Below are 23,744 nucleotides of genomic sequence, written 5' to 3'. Positions count from 1 at the left end.
TGAAAATATAATATGTAAACAAAATAAATTGATTTAAACAGATAACTGACTAACTGAAACAAACCATCTAATGACCATTAGACCAAATTAAAAATATATACAGTCAATTCTCAGTATTCAGCATAGTTGAGTTCAACTAATTCATTGAAAACACTGAGTTAGCGAGTATTGATTCGTAGCTCCTGGGGAAATACAGGGTTATGCTCTTGAGAGGTTCTGGTCACAAGATTTTTGTAAACAAATCAATATTTAGCCTTGCTTTATGTGTGTTTCTGTTTAAATTCACCTTCACAGATATTCCAATTCATTAACCCTGAACTCAGGACCAACAGTGCTATAACACATGCCTTAAAAGTCTAACACAAAGATTTTCTCCATGAGGCATATGGACAGTAGTGTTTGATAAAACTTTGAGCAGAGTAGTGCTTGAGGTAACTCATAGTGTGAGAGTATCATCCTGGCTGTTATGTGGGTATCAGGATATGTAAGGCAAAAGCAGAGATGTGAAGAACTCACCAAGTTACAAAGAAAACAGCAGTGATCAGAGCAGCGGTGGCAAGAAAGTAAATGTAAAGTGATCATAGATATAGGATATCTTGAATACAAAGCAAATGGAATATGCTGATGAGCTGGCCTTGGGGTTTAAGAGAAAGAGTGGAATTAGGAATATTCCTTGAGTAAATAGTGACACGGGGAGTCCTCAGTGGCTCAGTGGTAAAGAATCTACCTGCAATCAAGGAAATGTGGGGTCGATCCCTGGGTAAGAAAGATCCCCTGGAGAAGGAAATGGCAATCCACTCCAGTATTCTTGTCTAGGAAATCCCAGAGACAGAGGAGTCCATGGGGTTGCAAAAGAGTTGAACATGACTTGGTCACTAAATGACAATAGCAAAATAGTGACATGCTGAAACATTAAATGTTGAAATAGGGAAGATGAGTGGGTTAGTGTGAGTAAGACTAAACAATCAAAGATGGTGCTAGTGTTAGTCAAAGATAAGAGACCTACTAGAAAATCAAATATGCCCAGTGTATAAATAAAGGAGGAAAAAACATAAGGAAATAAAGCAAAATGAAGAAAGGACAGGGAACTGGAGATAATAAATAAAATATGCTATCAATCAAGCTATTATATGACATGGCCTTACTTCAGTTTCAAAGCGTAGTAACAACTTATTCATCCACTTAATCAACAAGTGTTTATTAAATGACTACCCTGTGTCAAGCATGGTTCTAAGTGCCTGAGGTATAAATATTTCCTACTTGTCCTTACACTATCCTATTTTTTGAAGAATGCCACTCTTATTATATTGATATATCAAAACAAAAAAAGAAACAGAAAACCAAAAAATTGCAAACCAGCTAAGCCAGCAATTTCTGCATCTCAGTTTTTAGATGCATCAAATGAATGTATTTGCTAACATCACTTCTGTAATAGAATTTTATAAAACACTGAAATATTGTTGGAAGACAGTTCTTCTCAATGTTTTCAATAGCACAAAATACATGTACTGTGGTCATTAGATGATTTTTCAGTGAACCAGTTGTTTTGGTCTAAAACGTGGGTGAATCCTAAACAATTTTAGTACTCTTTACAATAAAGTGATCTATTTCAATAATGTCTTCAATAAAATTTTAAAATTTAAATGTGAATCAAATTATCTCAGAACGAAGGCTTCCAAAAATGCAAAGTGGTCAGGGGCATAAACATCTTGATCATAGGAGAAAGGAGAATGTCTTCATGATTAAAAAGAAATGAAAATTAAAGGTACAAGCAAAGGGGTAGAGAAGAACCAAAAAATACATGAGAGATTACAGGTGAGGGAACGACATTGTCTGGACTTTCAAGTAACCCCTGTATTCCCCTGGGGTTCCTGCTTTGGAGACTGAGACACCTCACACTGCCAATTCAGTGGCAAGTATATCTTGACAGTAAGTAGGGTTCTCGGCAGACTTCTGATCACTCGGACAGTAAGTAGTACCTCTAATCAGTAAAGAAATAATCTCCGATAATGGCATCTGGTTCTCTTCCTGGACCTACCGCCAACACCTCATCACTCCTACCTCCTCTGCTTTGGGCTCTCAATATCTAACCTAATTCTATAATTTAAGCATACTCAGGCGTTCCGAACAAATTCTCATGTCTCTTGGCTTCTCACCCTTTACTCAGTTCTCCCTGTCACACAAAAATGACTCATTAGCTAGCACAGTACTTTGGATGCAGATTTTGCTCCAGGATTCTGATTGGCCTTGGTTTATTCTGTCCTCATCTAATAATGCAATTTTAATGCTGATTTCTTCCCCAGTAAATATTTTTGATGAAGTAAAAATCTCCTAAGAATATTTAAATCCCTGTTTTTGATATCAACAATTTTCTACATATTAATAAAAAAGGTGAAAAATGGATTTTCCCCCTAAAGACAACAAAAAAAGATGAGCTACCTTTAGCCTCTTAGTTTAGAGGGGAAATAAAAGTTTTTTGTTTGTTTGTTTGTTTTTTATGGACTCTTCAAGCATTCTTGTGAAACAAGCCTGGACATTTTTCAAAGGAAACTATTGTCAGTACTTCAAACATTTTAATTCAAAAGCACAGATAATGTAAGCTCACTTTAATCTTCTTGAAAATGTCTGCAATGAGAGGAACAAAGGGGAAAAAAAAAAGCTCTCTCATTCTTGATATTGCATTTTATAGGCAATCTTTTGCTTCTTCACTGATTTCAAAGCTCTTGCTTCCTTAAATGCACTGTCATTTATGGAGGATGTGCCCCACAAAGGCTGCCTAAAGGACTTTACCTCAAAGGCCTGAAAGATCAGGCCGACGTAGCAGTCTTCTGACACTGCTATTTTCCACACACATTCCTTCATTGGCCTGTAGTCATCAGGATAATTAGGAGACTGAATCTGTCCTTCATTTTTATGTATCTCACCTCCACAGATAGCTGAGAAAAGCAAAAATAAATAAATAAACATAGACATGCCATTTCGTTCCCATTTTCTTCTAAGATAGCATTTTAGTTCAGTGCCTCTAGCTGAACATATAAAGACCAGGTTATAATAATCAAGGTTGACTGCTCACCAATACTTTTATCAACCAAGTATTTTGTTGTTTAAAAAAAACAAAACACTTAGCTATAAATATTAGATGACAGTCAGCTAAGGAAAATAAGACTTTTTAACCACTGTTAATTCACACCTTTACAAAAACAAGCCTCTTTGTTAGACTTTAAAAACCTTTTGAGATTTCAAAATTTATTCTATGTGAGTTTGCCCTGTGATTCCCTGAACCGCTTCTTTCGGTTTTTTGACCTCAGTCAGTGGAAGAGCTCATCAGGAGGGAAGCTCCACAGCACCCCCTGGGCCCCTGGTGTGAGCAGGCCTCGTGTGCATCATCTGTGGCTCCACCCAAGCCAAACTCCGCATGACCACACAGATAATCTCTGAAACAAATGCTCCTGTTCTCTTAAAAGTCTAAGAGAAGCACAAACTGTCTGTCTTGTAAATTGCCTAAATTTCTGTGCAGTCAGAGGTAGGAGCAAAAAGCGTCATCTCCACCCATGGTCTGACAAGAAGGGAACTGTTTTTAAAGCCAGGAAGCACAATGCCAGTTTACTCTTTTAGAGACCTATAGAACAAAGCATCTGGTAAATTCTTCTTGAATGCTGACTCTCTCGTTTAGACAAAGCAATCTCCAGAACTGTGCACAATTATTTTCCATGTAGTTTCCTTTAACAGGACATTTCTACAGTATAGGCATAAAATACACACAAACTCAGTACAAAGAGAAGTGGCAATTTCTTCATAATATTTTAATATTATTATGAAAAAACAATCAAAGTTTAAGAATCCTGTGCCATTTGATGTTATTGTTGTTTTCCACACATCTCTAACGAGTTATTTTTTCCCCACACATCCCTGATGAGAACATTTATGTATTACCACATTAGTGGTACCAGAAAACAGGTTATTTTTGCAATTAAACTAAATGAGTATTTTTATTAAAATCATCCCATGGACATCATGATGCAGTTTAGAAAACTTTCATAATTAAAATACAATTACAATACTATTCAAATGAAATTGAAAGTACTTTTCTGTTAAGAGGTCTAAGGAAAAGCCATCTCTAAACTCAAAGTGACTTGCCTTCATAGACTGCTGCAAAGCCCTTTCCCACCCAATTGCTGCTGCTGCGAAACTCAATCCACATTCTGCTTTCAGTAGAGGTAAGAACTTCAGGCAATTTGTCCCCACAGAATCTACCTAAAAGAAATAAAAGAATAAAGAGAGACTTCTAAATATGACTTTATATTCTAACTGGTTTTCATACTAGCTACAGATTACATACATTACTGGTACCAGAAAACAGGTTGTTTTTCTATAAAACCAGATTTGGTTGGTTCCTATCACCATGCCTAGTAACTAGAGCCATAGCTATGAATCCTTAATATTTACTTAATAAAGGTGTATAAGTAAAACTATTTCTTCTTATTTATTTATAGAATATTGGAACGTATCACCCTTAGATTAAATGATTGATACCATTATTGCTATCTGTGGAACTAGGAAACAGCTAGCTCAAAACATCTATTTGTACATGATACATCAAGGTAGGGAATATTATTCCACAGAGAAGAGAAAAGACCTCAAGTGATCCTGAAAAAACTACTTTAAATGTCAGTTTGGTCATTAGTTGGGAAGTGACAGCTCAACTGTAGTTCTTTGTTTAGGCAAGTTCAGTGGCCATTTGTCACAGAAACCTCCAGGCTGCCTAAGGATCTTATGTTACTACATACATTCCATCCCATCTATAAAGCTATAACACGTAGTGTAGTAGGCAGAATGGCGAAAAATATTAGAAGACTTGAGTATGAGTTCTGATATTTTTCTGATTGTGTACCCAAAGGCAAGTATAATACTGAATGAATATAATGATAACTGTCATTTCTTCTTCCCTCCCTCAACCCTCTACAAATATTCATTGCTTACTGTATGTTTGCTATTGTGCTCAAAGCTTTCATATTGATGGTAAAAAGTTAAATATGATAATACACATGAAATAATTCTACAAATAATAATATATTGTCATTCATTTTTGTGTACCCTTGTTAATGATTTCTTACATAGTTTTAGTATATGAAAAAAGATAAAACACATTTATACTAACAGCTAGCAGGCCAAAAAAAAAAAAAAAAAAACCTTCCTAAATAGTATTAGGGGCATGTATTAAAAACTTAAGGCCATGTAAAAGAGAGTAATGTCTCTTATACTGCAATGTGTAGGAAAGTGAGGGGGAGAAGGATATATTAGGAGTATGAGATTAACAGATGTGGATGCATGTTAAATTGCTTCAGTTGTGTCCGACTCCTTGTGACCTTATGGACTGTAGCCTGCCAGGCTCCTCTGACCATGGAAATTCTCCAGGCAAGCATACTGGAGTGGGTTGCCATGCCCTCCTCCAGAGTGTCTTTCCCATCCAGGGATCGAACCCGTGTCTCCTGCACTCAAGGCAGATGCTTTAGCACTGAGCCACTGGGGAAGCCCATGAGGGTAACAGATACACACTATTCTAATATGAGATAGATCAACCACAAAGACTCACTGGATAGCACTGGGGACTATATCCAATATTTTGCAATGACCCATAATGGAACATAATCTATAAAATAACATATGTGTGTGTGTAGATAGATAGATAGATAGATAGATATAGGCTTTGCAGGTGCTGCTAGTGGTAAAGAATCTGCCTACCAATGCAGGAGATGTAAGAGATGCAGGTTCCAACCCTTGGTTGGGAAGATCCCCTGGAATAGGAAATGGCAACCTGCTCCAGAAAATTCCATTGACAGAGGAGCCTGACAAGCTACAGTCCACGGGGGCTCAAAGAGTTGAACACAACTGAATGACTGAGCATACATATATACATATGGGCTTCCCTGGTGGCTCAGTGGTGAAGAGTCTGCCACCAATACAGGAACTGCAGGAGATGCGGGTTTGATCCCAGGGTCGGGAAGATCCGCTGGAGGAGGAAATGGCGACCCACTCCAGTATTCTTGCCATTGGAGAAACCAATGGACAGAGGAGCCTGGTGGGCTGCAGTCCATGGGGTCACAAGAGTCAGTCAAGCAACTTAGTGTGTATAAAGTGAAAGTGAAAGTGAAGTCGCTCAGTCGTGTCTGACTCTTGTGACCCCATTTATTCAATTCTGAATAAAAGGAAACTGGAAGACAGAAACCTGACTAAAAGAGAAAAAGCTGTAAATCATATGAATTGCCAGGGTGTCTGTTAAAATGCAGTCTGTTTCAGAAGGTATGGTGCTGCCAATGTGGTGGCTACACTCTGAGGAGCAAGGTCTCAGAGCAAATAGTGGGGAAAGCTTTCCATATGAACACTGTGGTCAGACTGAACCAGTGTGTTAGGCTATTACACCCTGCAGTATGTAATGCTGATGTTGCTGTAAGAAAGTGTTCTCAGTATTTCAGCTTTAGATTTGATTTTTCAATATGAATTTAATGAAATGTTTTATTAGGAACATACACATATATCAATATATTATAAACAGCTTCATCTAGGCTAAGAAACTGGGGTTTCCCAAGTGGCCCAGTGGTAAAGAATCCACTGTTGCCCGTGCAGGTGACACGAGTTCGATCCCTGGGTTGGGAAGATCTCCTGCAGAAGGCAATGGCAACCCGCTCCAGTACTCTTGCCCTGGAAATCCCATGGACAGAGGAGCCTGGCAGTGGGATCACAGAGTCAGAGAGGACTTTGCAACTAAAGAACGACAACTACTACAAGGCTAAGAAACTAAAGGTTCAAGGCAAGGTGTTCCTCAACCTGACAGAGAATTAGTTCACATCTTTATGTTTCCTTATTTTTAAGCATTTCTACAGATGTCTTGGATTTACTAAGGCTGCTATCACTTTTAATACAAATATGTCCATGCAGCAGGTTTTAGATGTTAAGAAGAAAAGATCTGTAGGCACTCAAAAACAACTGAGCAAAGCTACTTCTAAAAATAGAAGAAAGTTACAATTTCAAAAAAAAAAATCAATAGAGTAGATACTCACATGCTCACAGCAGCTCTCACCTTTAGCTGAAACAGAGGGCAACAGAAATTGCCTCATGTAAGTTAATGTGCGGTCTGTGGTTAAAGGTTGGTAGGATACTTTGATGTGCACCAAATTTGACCTACAATTTATGATACAAACTACATATACACCTTCTAAGCCACAAAAACCTGAGAGGCAAAACTGTGATGTCTACAGTAGGAACCAATATTTTTGGTGCAGAAAGCCAGCAGTTGAACATGTACCTAACACCTCACTCTCTACTGCCTTAGCAAAGAAAGAAAAACAAAGCATACACACACAAACACACAGTTTATCTGGTTTACCCATTAAAACTCTGATTTTAAAGTTAAAAATATAGACTATGTGAGGAGTATTCACTATAAGCTATTCTAAATCATCATGTTCAGATCCAAGCACCATCTCATAATTTAAGCTCATTTAAATTAATCTGTTGTCTATCTGTAACTATTTTTGCTATGATTGAAAAAAGTATAATAAAAATTAAAATATTGGTCTCATGTACCTTAAACCCTAAGATGACTCTTGAAAGAACTGTCTCTGGATAAGACAGACTATATATATAGACACGCAAAAAGCAAAAAAAGAAAAAAAAAAATCTCTTACCAAGGAGAGGTGACTTCCTCCAGTACCCATCTCTTACTTCAATATAATCATACCAGCACAAACTACTTTTGTATAGGTCCATTGTAGTAAAATTTAAAACAATCTGCAAAGTGGAAAAAAAATATGCAGATTAAAAATGATTATAATTTCAGGTGGCTAGAAACCCAGATCTACTGTGCAAACAGACTAATAGCAAATTCTTTTCTTCTTCCTATATTAGTATCCAATATTTTTTCTTTAATAAAACCTAAGAAAATCCATTTTCCCAACTTAATGTCTAACAATTTAGAAGCCCAATGCCAATAAATAAACTATACATTTCAGCAATTAAACTAAACTTCTATAAAGTTAATTGAACAATTGTGAGATGAGAAATCTTTATTCAAACATTTTATTTTTTATTTTTTAATATATTTTATTTTATTTATTTTTTTTAATTTTATTTTTACTTTATTTTACTTTACAATACTGTATTGGTTTTGCCACACATTGACATGGATTTGCCATGAGTGTATACAAGCTCCCAATCCTGAATCCCCCTCCCACCTCCCACCCCATATCATCTCTCTGGATCATCCCCGTGCAGCCCCAAGCATCCTGTATCCTGTATCGAACATATACAGAGTGAAGTAAGCCAGAAAGAAAAATACCAATACAGTATACTGACACATATATACGGAATTTAGAAAGATGGTAATGATGACCCTGTATGCGAGACAGCAAAAGAGACACAGATGTATAGAACGGACTTTTGGACTCTGAGGGAGAGGGACAGGGTGGGATGATTTGGAAGAATGGCATTGAAACATGTATACTATCAAACATTTTATTTTGAATTTTCTTAGATAAACATAACTTAACTATGAAAAGTTCTGATTTTGTTATGACTGTGTTTTAATAATTTATTTCAGACATCTATAATTATGTTAAAATAACCACCATGTGCCATATTCCAGGAATATAATATCATTGTGTACTTGAAATGTTTTAAATACAGCTTTAGAATTAAAATTTCTCCATATAACTATAATCAAAGACAGATGTCACTATGCTTCTCTAAATTCAAGAATATATATTCAAAGACCTTTTAAGTTAGAAGATCTTGTACATGACCTTTTATTTTGTACTTTGCTTTGAAATGTTACTGCTGCTACTGCTAAGTCACTTCAGTCGTGTCCTACTCTGTGCGACCCCATCGATGGCAGCCCACCAGGCTTCCCCATCCCTGGGATTCTACAGGCAAGAACACTGGAGTGGGTTGCCATTTCCTTCTCCAATGCATGAAAGTGAAAAGTGAAAGTGAAGTCGCTCAGTCGTATCCGACTCTTAGCAACCCCATGGACTGCAGCCTACCAGGCTCCTCCGTCCATGGGATTTTCCAGGCGAGAGTACTGAAGTGGGGTGCCATTGCCTACTTTTGAAGATAATTCAAGGATAACTCAAGGAAAGACAGTTTTCTTACTGCTTTATAAAAATACTTTACTTTCCAGATAATTAACATTTTTTCAGTTGATTACACCAAAAAGTAGAGGAAAAATGACATAAGAAATGCATATATCTGATGAGGTAAAATTCACTTGAACAATAATTTTTACATTGAAAAACTCATTCGAACTCTATTCTGCTAATAATATCTAAGATGCTTAGGGTGTATAGTGCATGTATTTTTTACTCTAGAAGTCAAAATGGACTTTGGCTAAAAGTAAAAAGTTATGAATGTTTGAAATACTTCTAATATAAAAATATAGTTTGTAACTGCATAACCAGAATGTTTTTGTGACAATATAAAATCTGAATATAGGAAGACTCTTAAGCAAATGAAAAAATAATGAGTCTTGAATTCATATTTGCAAAAGTACTACCATTTTTGTGTTGGAAAGCATATACTTCTGTCTTCAGCACACTATTTAACAGAAAGGTGAGTACAAACTGTTTCAAGCAATCCTCAACTAATTTACTTTTTTGTATAATGAAGATGGAAACAGTGACAGACTTTATTTTCTTGGCATCCAAAATCACTGCAGATAGAGACTGCAGCCATGAACTTGACAGACATTTGCTCCTTGGAATAAAAGGTATGACAAACCTAGACAACATATTAAAAAACAGACATTAACTAGCTGTCAAAGGTCCATCTAGTCAAAGCTATGGTTTTTCTAGTAGTCATGTATGAATGTGAGAGTTGAACCATAAGGAAAGCTGAGAGCCAAAGAATTGATGCTTTTGAACTGTGGTGTTGGAGAAGACTCTTGAGAGTCCCTTGGACTGCAAGGAGATTAAGCCAGTCAATCCTAAAGGAAATCAGTCCTGAATATTCATTGGAAGGACTCACTCATTTAAAAAGACCCTGATCCTGGGATTTGATTAAAGTCACACTTGAATGGTGTAGTGGTTTCCCATACTTTCTTCGATTTAAGTCTGAATTTTGCAATAAGGAGTTCATGATCTGAGCCAGAGTCAGCTGCTGGTCTTGTAATTAAGTTGAAGAAAGTAGGGAAAATCTTACTACTTACATGAGGAGGCCTTATCAATAGCTGGGAAAAAAGAAGCTAAAGGCAAAGGAGAAAAGGAAAGAATTCTGCATTCAAATTCTGCATTTGAATGCAGAATTCCAAAGAAGAGCAAGGAGAGATAAGAAAGCCTTCCTCACTGATCAATTGAAAGAAATGGAGGAAAACAATAGAATGGGAAAGACTAGAGATCTCTTCAAGAAAATTAGAGATACCAAAGGAACGTTTCATTACAAGATGGGCACAATAAAGGACAGAAAATGTATGGACCTAACAAAAGCAGAAGATATTAAGAAAAGGTGGTAAGAATACACTGAAGAACTGTACAAAAAAGATCTTCATGACCCAGATAATCATGATGGTGTGATCATTCACCTAGACCCAGACATCTTAAAATGCAAAGTCAAGTGGGCCTCATGAAACATCACTACTAACAAAGCTAGTGGAGGTGATGGAATTCCAGTTGAGCTATTTCCAATCCTGAAAGATGATGCTGTGGAAGTGCTGCACTCAATATGCCAATAAATTTGGAAAACTCAGCATTGGCCACAGGACTGGAAAAGGTCAGTTTTCATTCCAATCCCAAAGAAAGGCAATGCCAAAAATGTTCAAACTACCACACAATTTCACCCATCTCACATGCTAAGCAAGTAATGCTCAAAATTCTCCAAGTCAGGCTTCCACAGTATGTGAACCATGAACTTCCAGATGTTCAAGATGGATTTAGAAAAGGCAGAGGAACCAGAAATCAAATTGTCAGCATCTGTTGCATCAACAAAAAAGCAAGAGAGTTCCAGAAAAACATCTACTTCTGCATTATTGACTACACCAAAGCCTTTGACTGTGTGGATCACAACAAACTGTGGAGAATTCTTAAAGTGATGGAAATGCCAGATCACCCTTCCTACCTTCTGAGAAATATGTATTCAGGTTAAGAAGCAACAGTTAGAACTGGACATGAAACAACAGACTGGTTCCAAATTGGGAAGGCGTACATCAAGGCTGTATATTGTCACCCTGCTTATTTAACTTCTATGCAGAGTACATCATGCGAAATGCTAGGCTGGATGAAGCATAACATGGAATCAAGATTGCCAGGAGAAATATCAATAACCTCAGATACGCAGATGATACCACCCTTATGGCAGAAAGCAAAGAAGCACTAAAGAGCTTCTTAATGAAACTGGAAGATGAGGGAGAGAAAGTAGGTTGAAAACTCAACATTCAGAAAACTAAAATCATGGCATCTGGTCCTATCACTTCATGGCAAATAGAAGGGGAAACAGTAGAAACAGTGACAGACATTATTTTCTGGGGCTCCAAAATCACTGCACGTGGTGACTGCAGCCATGAAGTGAAAAGATGCTTTGCCCTTGGAAGGAAAGCTATGACTAACCTAGACAGCATATTGAAAAGCAGAGACATTACCTTGCCGACAAAGGTCCATCTAGTCAAAGCTATGGCTTTTCCCGTACTTATGTATGGATCTGAAAGTTGGACTATAAATAAAGCTGAGCACAGAATAACTGATGCTTTTGAACTGTGGTGTTAGAGAAGACTCTTGAAAGTCCCTTGGACTGCAAGGAGATCAAGCCAGTCAATCCTAAAGGAAATAAATCATGAATATTCATTGGAAAGACCGATGCTGAAGCTGAAATTACCATACTTTGGCCACCTGATGTGAAGAACTGTCTCTTTGGAAAAGACTTTAATGCTGGGAAAGACTGAAGGCAGTAGGGGGAGGTGACAATAGAGGATGAGAAGGTTGGATGGCATCACTGACTCGATGGACATGAGTTTGAGCAAGCTCCAGGAGTTGGTGATAGACAGGGAGGCCTGGCGTGCTGCAGTCCTTGGGGCTGCAAAGAGTCAGACACTGGCTGAATTGAACTGAACTGACTGAACTGATGCTTGGAAAGATTAAAGGTAGGAGGTGAAGGGGACAACAGAACAACAGAGGATTAGAAGGTTGGATGGCATCACCGACTCGATGGACATGATTTTGAGCAAGCTCTGGGAGCTGGTGATGGACAGGGAAGCCTTTTGTGCTGCAGTCCATGGGGTCACAAAAGAGTCAGACACGACTGAGCAACTGAACTGAACTGAGAATGAAGAAACAACATAAATATTTATCATGGTATTTTATATCTTTGGAGAAGGAAACACAACCCACTACAGTATTGTTGCCTGGAAAATCCCATGGACAGAGGAGCCTGGCAGGTTACAGTCCATGGGGTTGCAAGAGTCAGAGATGACTTAGCAACTAAAGAGAGAGAGATTTTATATCTTAGCACCCCAATGCTTATTGATGAAATTGTATGTCATAGTTGGTTTTAATTGCCAATATAAATAATCATTTCACAGTGGTAGAAAGTAAGAATTTGTCTAAATATAATGAAAATCAGTTGCACCTTACAGTGGTATTAACATTTTACCATTAAATTCAACATTTATCAGTCTTTTTGAACACGTACTTTCCTGATTCCAAGTGGCGAAATATATCAAGGATGTGAAAATAGAGACATGGTGTTGTTTAAGTATAATAGAGTAGGCATGGTATAATTTGGTTTGTTTTAATAAAACTTTTCATTTATTTATTTCTATTTTAGTTATAGTTTTTATTTTTCCTTTGTTTTTTTCTCTGATGTTATTATTCTAAATATTCTAAAAGAATATTTACAAGAATTTCTAAATATCAAAGGACAAAAGACTTTTTTTCACTTTCTATTTCAGTAATCCTCAATACTTGATTTCTAAAATGCATATTTTCTATTTTCCTGAAATATGTTTGTAATATGTTTGCTCTTCCAACTCTGAATACTAATTCAACATTAGGTTATTCTTAGGATTTAACTGGAAATAATTTATGGTTTTCCCCCTTAACTTTGTATTTAAGTTTGCTACAAATGTGGAATAATACCACTTTCTGATACGAAGTTTCATTCTCCATTTGTATTCTCCCTGTAACAAGGAGCAGGTTTCAACTATAATTAATGAGAACTTTTTCATTATAGCAGAGATGGAAAACCAGAATACAGATACAAATGGTAGACCTCAAGGTTCTTTTGTGGCTTCCCTTTGGGATATAAAGAAGAGTTTTATAATGGCATGCAAAGAGTTTCAACTTCCTCCTTGGTGAGGAAAAAATCAGCTAAATTGGAGAGATGTGTATGATCAGAATTTACTCAAAATTGAAACAATGTGGTTGAGTTGCTTATGGTAGTTAATTTTTGAAGCCTGCAACACACACAGACACACACACACACAGTTGGAAGGGGGGCTAACTCTAAACAGAACAGTTTCCTATCTTGTTTTTAATCTTCTGTTTTAAACTCCAAGTACTGTGAAGGAACAAAACTGGCCTACTTAAATGTAAAACACAGATTCCTTTAGAAGCAGAAAATGTAATAATGACAAGTTTTCTAAAATCAAATCTTAGGGTTCTGATGCAGAAGTAAAACACTGGCCTTTGACTATGGTTATTAGCAGAAGCCATACTTGAATTACAAATTAAAAACACTTGAAAAATATTTGAGTGTTTTATATTGTGCTATTTTATAAAAATATGTTGCATCATTTTTCAAACAATGATGAAATAAAAACTATCTAGCACAATTACATATATGTTTTATATGTATCTAGTTACCATTTATAATTTATAATTAATCATAGTTCCCTTGGAACATGGGATTGAGGGAAATACAGGGGACAATTCTAAGATTTCCTGTGATCTACTTGGAGTCTCAGTTGCTATTCTACAAAGTTAAATGGATTCAACTGCTGTGGAGTTTACTTATTAAAACTTTGTTTTACAATCATAGAGAGTGAACTGTCTTGAAGAAAGGCAGATCAACAGTCAAGGGAACAGATGTCTGGAAGTCTCTAGAGAAAGATATAATCAGTGAACTGCTGTCAGCACAATTAAGATATTATTGACTACCTAAACAAATTCCATAAGCAGCATAAAAACACCAATAAAAAAAAAGATTTATACTTTATAGTGCTGAGGATGCTCCCTATCTTCAGCACTATAGAAATATTGTCAATTAGACTATTATTAAATAATTCTTAAGAAAGAAACATTAGAATCAAAGCAGTAAAATAAAATTGATTTCTGGGCTCCATCCAAAAACAGCTTGGAAAAGTCTAATAAACTCTCCAGGGAGATAGCTGTTTTCTTCTCAGATATGAGACTAGGAGCAAAAGCAGTAAACTATACCCATGGGCCAAATTCAGCTTGCAGCCAGTTTTTGTAAAGAAAATTTTGTTGTACACATTCCTTTACACATTGTCTATGACTGCTTTTACATAATAGTAGAATTAAGTATTTCAACAAACTGTATAGCTGACAAGGCAAAAATATTGTTTTTTACTGTATGTACTCTCTAGAAAGATTAGCCAAATTCTGAAATAATTAATAATTAAGGTTTTGTTCAGAGCTGAACTGTATCATACTAAAGGGAAAATTTACATTTATTTTTATACTAAAAGTTGTTTGCAACTGGGATTCATAAAGTTGAGGTTCAAATTCTAGGTTCTTATTTTGCTAGTTTACTTAAACTTTCTGAGTTTGAATGAATTCTTGCTATAAAATGGAGATCATCATATAAGACTGATCTCAGCAGAATTAAATCAGAAAAATTTAATTAAATAATGTGTAGAAAAACACTAAGGTAATTAAGTACATTGTTAATATTCTCACAGATTATTATTTTCATGGTACATATTTGAACATCTTTCACAATATAAATCCTAACAGTTCAGTTCAGTTCAGTTCAATCACTCAGTCGTGTCCAACTCTTTGCAACCCCATGGACTGCAGCATGCCAGGCCTCCCTGTCCATCACCAACTCCTACAGTTAGGAAACAGTCAGGAAATAAATAAAAATATTAATCTAATTTATCTAATCCAATTAAGCTGGAAGACATAAAAACATTAATTTTAAAGTTTTGCAGGAAACTCTACGTGTTAAAGTAAGGGATTCTTAATTTAAAATCTAAAGAAGAATAGTTAGGAGAACTTGAGGCCTTGGTTTAAGCCCCTGTTTTACAACAGACTAGTTGTATAACTCAGGCAGATGCTAATGCCATCAGGGATTCATTATACGACAGGTGAAAACCAGCAACTGGATTAGGCTATGCAAATAATTTTTTGCTTAAATGTATATGATAATATATATACATTTTGACATTATGATTTGTCATCACCAGCTGTTCATCGGAACATTTATTATACTTGCCTTTCCTTAATTCCCACTCCACCCCTGTATCTAATCAGTTGCCAATTTCTATAGATACTCTGCAATGCACTTGAAAATATTCTCCTACTTCTTTATCACTGTCAGGGCTCTCCATGCTTCTCCGAATTAATCAATAGCTTCAAAAGATATGTTTTGTTTTTCAGCTGTGCTCTTTTGCAATTCATCCTGCACTCTATGACCTTTTTAATCCCAGTAAAGTTGAGTTCCCATCATGGTACTGGCGTTGGCGTTTACATCCATCCTTACAAATTTCTAAGCCTGGGCTCAAAGATTCTAGGTTATAATCTACTTTTGCTACCTCATTTTCACTGTCTTATAGAATCTTCATTCCACTCACCCCTGACTCTTGCTACTGGGTCCTGACAAAGTACCCTGATTTCAGTATTTCTTTATTCTAGGTATACTTAATTCTACTTGGAATTCTGCTTCCTGCTTTCCTATTTCTGGAAACTCTTCAAATCTCTCAAACTCTGAATTAAATAATATCCTCTCTTCAGTTGTGTCTGGATCTCCAAACAAGATCTAAGTTCTATCACTGCAAATCCATGACAAGTTGAATCTTGCTTTCGTTCATTAGGTTTTAGTTTGCCTTTTAAGTTACTAGGCCTTTTTCTTGCTCTATGTTTATAAGATTCTCGATGACAAAGATTTCTTTCACAAGCCATAAGATCCATTTATTTTTATAAGATCAAAGATTTTTTCTACACCTAAAAATTGCTAAATTTAAGCATTAGCCTTTGGCAATATAAATTTTATATTGTAAATTGACCATATATGTGTAAATCATTAGATTCTATAAAGAGAGAGTTCTGCAAAATGAGAAGTCAAATGATAGTTTTTAAATGGGCTATACAGGAAAAGAAAAAATATTAACTCTAGTTAAGACAAATGCAATATGCCCTTGTTGAAAGGTCAATCAGTTCTAAGGGATAAAAGAATCGATGTTGTGTGCTTCTGTCAGCTCAATATAACTATATTCCCAGAGGCACATTCTGGGCTACCGCCAGTATTTCCTATACAACATCAAGGACAGCCTGGGATTGGATAGGAACTTCTCAGGGGCTATCCAGGTGGCATTAGTGCTAAAGAATCTGCCTGCCAGTACAGGAGATGTGGTTAGGTCCCTGGGTCAGAAAGATTCCCTAGAGTAGGAAATGGCAACCGACTCCAATATTCTTGCCTGCGAAATTCCATGGACAGAGGAGCCTGGTAGGCTCCAGTCCATGGGGTCACAAAAGAGTCAGACATGACTGAATATACACACATGGACATCTTACCTCAGGAGGCTCAGTCTTAGCAAGACATATGTACACCAACAATCTTATTAGTTTTTACTATGGAAAATGAACATAAAACAACATATTAACTCATTTAAGTATATAGTTCTGTGGCATTAATTAATACACAACATTATTAACGTTGTGTAACAAAATTTTTATATAAAAATATTTCCCCTGGATATAATAATATATACTTATTGCAGAAATGAAAGGAAGAAGAAATAAAAACCTATCTATAAAACCAAAAGGGAGAAATAAGCATTGTGTCAGTATATATTCTTCTCTATTTTGTCTCTAATATATATAATTCAAAAATTAGATATTTTAAAACTGTATACAGAAAACTATAAGACACTGATGAACTAAATCAAAGATGACACAAACAGATGGAGAGATATTCCATATTTGTGGGTTGGAAGTATAAATACTGCGAAAATGCTACCAAATGAAATCTATTCAAAGCAATCCCTATCAAATTACCAATGGCATTTTCCACCGAACTAGAACAAAAAATTTCACAGTTCATATGGAAACAAAAGACCCTGAATAGTCAAACCAATCTTGAGAAAGAAGAATTTAGCTAAACACCTTTCTTGACTTCAGACAATACAACAAAGCTACAGACATCAAGACAGTATCAGTTCAGTTCAGTTCAGTCGCTCAGTCATATCCAACCGTTGCGACCCCATGAATACAGCACGCCAGGCCTCCCTGTCCATCACCAACTCCCGGAGTACACTCAAACTCACGTCCATCAAGTCGGTGATGCTGTCCAGCCATCTCATCCTCTGTCATCCTCTTTCCTCCTGCCCCCAATCCCTCCTGGCATCAGAGTCTTTTCCAATGAGTCAACTCTTCACATGAGGTGGCCAAAGTACTGGAGTTTCAACTTTAGCATCATTCCTTCCAAAGAACACCCAGGACTGATCTCCTTTAGAACTGACAAGTTGGATCTCCTTGCAGTCCAAGGGACTCTCAAGACTCTTCTACACCACAGTTCAAAAGCATCAATTCTTCGGTGCTCAGCTTTCTTAGCAGTCCAACTCTCACATCCATACATGACTATTGGAAAAACCATAGCCTTGACTAGACGGACCTTAGTAGGCAAAGTAATGTCTCTGCTTTTGAATATACTGTCTAGGTTGGTCATAACTTTCTTTCCAAGGAGTAAGCATCTTTTAATTTCATGGCTGCAGTCACCATCTGCAGTGATTTTGGAGCCCAGATAAATAAAGTCTGACACTGTTTCCCCTGTTTCCCCATCTATTTCCCATGAAGTGATGGGAAGGACTGGATGCCGTGATCTTCATTTTCTGAATGTTGAGCATTAAAGACAACATTTCACCCTCCTCTTTCATTTTCATCAAGAGGCTTTTTAGTTCCTCTTCACTTTCTGCCATAAGGGTGGTGTCATTTGCATATCTGCGGTGTTTGATATTTCTCCCGGCAATCTTGATTCCCGCTTGGGCTTCTTCCAGACCAGCATTTCTCATGATGTATTCTGCATATAAGGTAAATAAGCAGGGTGACAGTATACAGCCTTGATGTACTCCTTTTCCTATTTGGAACCAGTCTGCTGTTCCATGTCCAGTTCTAACTGTTGCTTCTTGACCTGCATATAGGTTACTCAAGAGGCAGGTCAGGTGGTCTGGTATTCCCATCTCTTTCAGAATTTTCCACAGTATATTGTGATCCACACAGTCAAAGGCTTTGGCATAGTCAATAAAGCAGAAATAGATGTTTTTCTGGATTTCTCTTCTTTTTCAATGATCCAGCAGATGTTGGCAATTTGATCTGTGGCCTTTTCTAAAACCGGCTTGAACATCAGGGAGTTCGCGGTTCACATATTGCTGAAGCCTGGCTTGGAGAATCTTGAGCATTACTGTACTAGCATGTGAGATGAGTGCAATTGTGCGGTAGTTTGAGCATCCCTTGGCATTGCCTTTCCTTGGGATTGGAATGAAAACTGACCTTTCCCAGTCCTGTGGCCACTGCTGAGTTTTCCAAATCTGCTGGCATATTGAGTGCAGCACTTTCACAGCATCATCTTTCAGGATTTGAAACAGCTCAACTGGAATTCCATCACCTCCACTAGCTTTGTTCGTAGTGATGCTTTCTAAGGCCCACTTGACTTCACATTCCAGGATGTCTGGCTCTAGGTGAGTGATTACACCATTATGGTTATCTGGGTCATGAAGATCTTTTTTGTACAGTTCTTATGTGTATTCTTGCCACCTCTTCTTAATATCTTCTGCTTCTGTTAGGTCCATACCTTTTCTGTCCTTTATCAAGCCCATCTTTGCATGAAATGTTCCCTTGGTATCTCTAATTTTCTTGAAGAGATCTCTAGTCTTTCCCATTCTGTTCTTTTCCTCTATTTCTTTGTATTGATTGCTAAGGAATGCATTCCTATTTCTTCTTGCTGTTTTTCAGAACTCTGCATTCAGATGCTTATAACTTTCCTTTTCTCTTTTGCTTTTGACTTCTCTTCTTTTCACAGCTATTTGTAAGGCCTCCCCAGACAGCAATTTTACTTTTTTGAATTTCTTTTCCATGAGGACGATCTTAATCCCTGTCCCCTGTACAATGTCACGAACCTCCATCCATAGCTCATCAGGCACTCTCTATCAGATCTAGTCTCTTAAATCTATTTCTCACTTCCACTGTATAATCATAAGGGATTTGATTTAGGTCATACCTGAATGGTCTAGTGGTTTTCTCTACTTTCTTCAATTTCAGTCTGAATTTGGTAATAAGGAGTTCATGATCTGAGCCACAGTTAGCTACCTGTCTTATTTTTGCTGACTGTGTAGAGCTTCTCCATCTTTGGCTACAAAGAATACAATCAATCTTATTTCGGTGTTGACCATCTGGTGATGTCCATGTGTAGAGTCTCCTGTTGTGTTGTTAGAAGAGGGTGTTTGCTATGACCAATGCGTTCTCTTGGCAAAACTCTATTAGCCTTTGCCCTACTTCATTCCATATTGCAAGGCCAAATTTGTCTGTTACTCCAGGTGTTTCTTGACTTCGTATTTTTGCATTCCAGTCCCCTGTAATGAAAAGGACATCTTTTGGGGATGTTAGTTCTAAAAGGTCTTGTAGGTCTTCATAGAACCGTTCAACTTCAGCTTCATCAGTGTTACTGGCTGGGGCATAGATTTGAACTACTGTGATATTGAATGGTTTGCCTTGGAAACGAACAGAGATCTTTCTGTTGCTTTTGAGATTGCATCCAAGTACTGCATTTCAGACTCTTTTGTTGACCATGATGGCTACTCCATTTCTTCTAAAGGATTCTTGGCCGCAGTAGTAGATATAATGATCATGTGAGTTAAATTCATCCATTCCAGTCCATTTTAGTTCACTGATTCCTAGAATGTCGACGTTCACTCTTGCCATCTCCTGTTTGACCCCTTCCAGTTTGCCTTGATTCATGGACCTAACATTCCAGGTTTTTATGCATAGGAAATAGGACCCTGTTACTCTTTACAGCATCAGACATTGCTTCTATCACCAGTCACATCCACAACTGGGTATTGTTTTTGCTTTGGCTCCATCCCTTCATTCTTTCTGGAGTTATTTCTCCACTGATCTCCAGTAGTATATTGGGCACCTACTGACCTGGGGAGTTCCTCTTTCAGTATCCTATCATTTTGCCTTTTCATACTGTTCATGTGGTTCTCAAGGCAAGAATACTGAAGTGGTTGCCATTCCCTTCTCCAGTGGACCACATTCTGTCAAACCTCTTCACCATGCCTGCCCATCTTGGGTGGCCCCGCAGGGCATGGCCTAGTTTCATTGAGTTAGACAAGGCTGTGGTCCTAGTGTGATTATATTTACTAGTTTTCTGTGATTATGGTTTCAAGACAGTATGGTACTGGCAAAAAAATCCCAGAAATATACACCAATAAACAAGATAGAAAGCCCAGAGGTAAACCCACACACCTACAGGAGGAGCATGATAGGCTGCAGTCCATGCGGTCGCAAAGAGTCAGACACGACTGAACGACTTCACTTTCACTTTTCACTTTCATGCATTAGAGAAGGAAATGACAACCCACTCCAGTGTTGTTGCCTGGAGAATCCCAGGGACGGGGGAGCCTGGTGGGCTGCCGTCTTTGGGATTGCACAGAGTCAGATACGACTGAAGCAACTTAGCAGCAGCAGCAGAAGCATAGGTACCTAATTTTTTTTAAAGGTAGCAAAAATATACAATGGAGCAAAGATAGCCTCTGCAATAAGTGGTGCTGGAAAAACTGGATAGCAACCTGTAAAAGAAAGAAATTGGAGCATTTTCTAACACCATTCACAAAGATAAACTCAAAATGGGCTAAAGATTTAAAAGATCAGAAAGTATAAACCTCTTAGAGGAAAATATAGGCAGAACACTCTATGACATAAATCACAGCAAGATCCTCTCTGACTCACCTTATAGAGTAACTGAAATAAAAACAAAAATAAACAAATGCAACCTAAGCAAACTTAAAAGCTTTTTCACAGCAAAGGAAACTAAAAAAAAAAAAAAAAAAAAATGGAGAAAAGACAGCCCTCAGAATGGGAGAAAATAATAGCAAATGAAACAACTGACAAAAGATTAATGTCCAAAATATACAAGTAACCCATACAAGTCGCCACCTGAGAAACAAACAACGCAATCAAAGTGTGAAAAAGACCTGAACAGACATTTCTTCAAAGATGACATACAGATGGCTGACAAACACATGAAAAGATGCTCAACATTGCTCTTTATTAGAGAAGTGCAAAACAAAACTAAAATCAGATATCACCTCACATCTGTCAGAATGGCCATCATCAAAAAATCTACAAACATTAAATGTCAATGTTTAGTTCTAGGAGTTGGGTACTCTTACAGTTGTTTGATATTGTAATTCACTCTCTTTGAAAATTTGATAAAATACAACATATCATTTTTGGCTCAAATAACATTACTTTGATAAAGAATGACAGTAAACAGTTTAATACATTGATTAAATATCTATTTACCCTGATATTTCAATAACTATCCTACACTCTTAAGTCATTGTCTAATATAGTATAAATCTTTATTAATTTATAAGAGCTCTTCATATATGTGTAGGATTAATGTTCTCTCATCCATTTGTTCTATAATATTCTTCATTTTGGTTTTAATATGTATGTTTTCAGTTTTGTAAAAAATTTAGTTGATGTAAGTAGCTCAAAATATTTTACATTTTCTTATTTTCAATTATGTACTCAAGACATCTTTTTCAGAATAAAAAACAAATACTTATGCTTTCTTGAGAAAAATATGCAGTATGAAGTATTTGTTTTTATCCAAAATATTAAAATTATTTTATTACATATTAAAATTATGTATGGAAATTTCAATCCCAAAGAAGGGCAATGCCAAATAATGTTCAAATTAGCACACAATTGCACTCCTTTCACATGCTGGGAAGGTTATGTTCAAAATCCTTGAAGACAGGCTTCCAAGTATGTGAAGCGAGAACTTCCAGATAGATGTGCAAGCTGGATTTAGAAAAGGCAGAGGAATGAGAGATCAAATTGCCAAAATCTGTTGGATCATGAATAAAGCAAGGGAATTCCAGAAAAACATCTACTTCTGCTTCATTGACTAAACCAAAGCCTTTGATTGTGGGGATCACAATAAATTGTGGAAAATCCTTAAAGAGATGAGCCACTTTAACTGCCTCCTGAGAAACCAGCATGCAGGTCAAGAAGCAACAGAACCAGTCATGGAACAACAGACTGGTTCCAAACTGGGAAAGGAGTACATCAAGGCTGTATATTGTCAACCTGCCTTTTAACATTTATGCAGAGTGCATCATGCAAAATGCCAGGTTGGATGAAGCTCAAGCTGGAATCAAGATTGCCAAGAGAAATATCAATAACCTCAGATATGCAGATGCCACCACCCTTATGGCAGAAAATAAAGAGGAACTAAAGAGCTTCTTGAAGAAAGCAAAAGAGGAGAGTGAAAAATCAGACTTTAAAAAGCATTAGAAAAAATAAGATCATGGCATCCAGTCCCATCACTTCATGGCAAATAGATGGGGAAACAATAGAAACAGTGACAGACTTTATTTTCTCAAGCTCCAAAATCATTGCAGATGGTGACTGCAGCCATGAAATTAAAAGATGCTTGTTCCGTGGAAGAAAAGCTATGAGAAACCTAGACAGCATATTAAAAATCAGAGATATCATTTTGCTGACAAATGCATGTATAGTCCAATAGTCATATATGGACCTGAGTGTTGGACCATAAAGAAGGCTGACAGCTGAAGAAGATGCTTTCAATCTGTGGTGCTGGAGAAGACTCTTGAGAGGCCCTTGGACAGCAAGGAGATAAAACCTAAAGGAAATCAGTCCTGAATATTCATTGGAAGGACTGATGCTGAAGCTGAAGCTCCAATACTCTGGCCACCTGATGTGAAGAATTGACTCATTGGCAAAGACCCTATGCTGGGAAAGGATGAAGGCAGAGGGAGAAGGAGGCAACAGAGGATGAAATGGTTGGATGGCATCATCAACTAAATAGACTTGAGTCTAAGCAAACTCTAGGAGATAGTGAAGGTCAGAGAAGCCTGCTATGTTGCAGTCCATGGGGTCTCAAAGAGTTGGACATTACTGAGCAACTGAATAACAACAGCAAAATTTATTGAAAAATTATTTTCCCAATTTCTTTCAGAAATCATCTCTTTAAGTGTGTAAATTACAAGTCTATTCCCAGAGGCATAATTCTGAGCTTTTTAGGTTAATTCCAGAAACTTATTTTGACATTACCACAGAATTTGAAATATGAAACAATTTTCTGCTATCTTACAGTATAATTTACTTCCTTTCATTAATTATTTTACAACTTGCCTTGGTTATTCCATACCTTTTGTTTTGTAAATAAACTCTAGAAAAATTTGATCTGGGTATGAAACAAAATTCTATTGGAGAGTTATTTGCATCCTTAAAATCCTACATTAGTTTTGGAAAAACTGACAATTATAATACATC

General features: G+C 36.9%; 1 protein-coding gene across 1 annotated transcript in view; it reads right to left on the bottom strand.

The window, feature by feature from the left end:
• The window catches only part of TLL1 (tolloid like 1), a 325,786-nt gene that overhangs the window by 66,379 nt on the left and 235,663 nt on the right, over positions 1–23,744 (bottom strand). Inside the window, exons 10-12 of the mRNA XM_052654737.1 lie at positions 7,686–7,788; positions 4,138–4,254; positions 2,791–2,936 (exon numbers count right to left, since the gene is read on the bottom strand). Coding sequence (XP_052510697.1) covers positions 2,791–2,936; positions 4,138–4,254; positions 7,686–7,788 — 366 coding nt within the window. The remainder of the gene's footprint in view (positions 1–2,790; positions 2,937–4,137; positions 4,255–7,685; positions 7,789–23,744) is intronic.

The sequence above is a fragment of the Budorcas taxicolor genome, chromosome 17 (assembly GCF_023091745.1).
Source record: "Budorcas taxicolor isolate Tak-1 chromosome 17, Takin1.1, whole genome shotgun sequence".
In the NCBI taxonomy this organism is placed as follows: domain Eukaryota; kingdom Metazoa; phylum Chordata; class Mammalia; order Artiodactyla; family Bovidae; genus Budorcas; species Budorcas taxicolor.
Note: the sequence above shows the minus strand (reverse complement) of the source record. Positions and strands in the feature narration are given on the sequence as shown.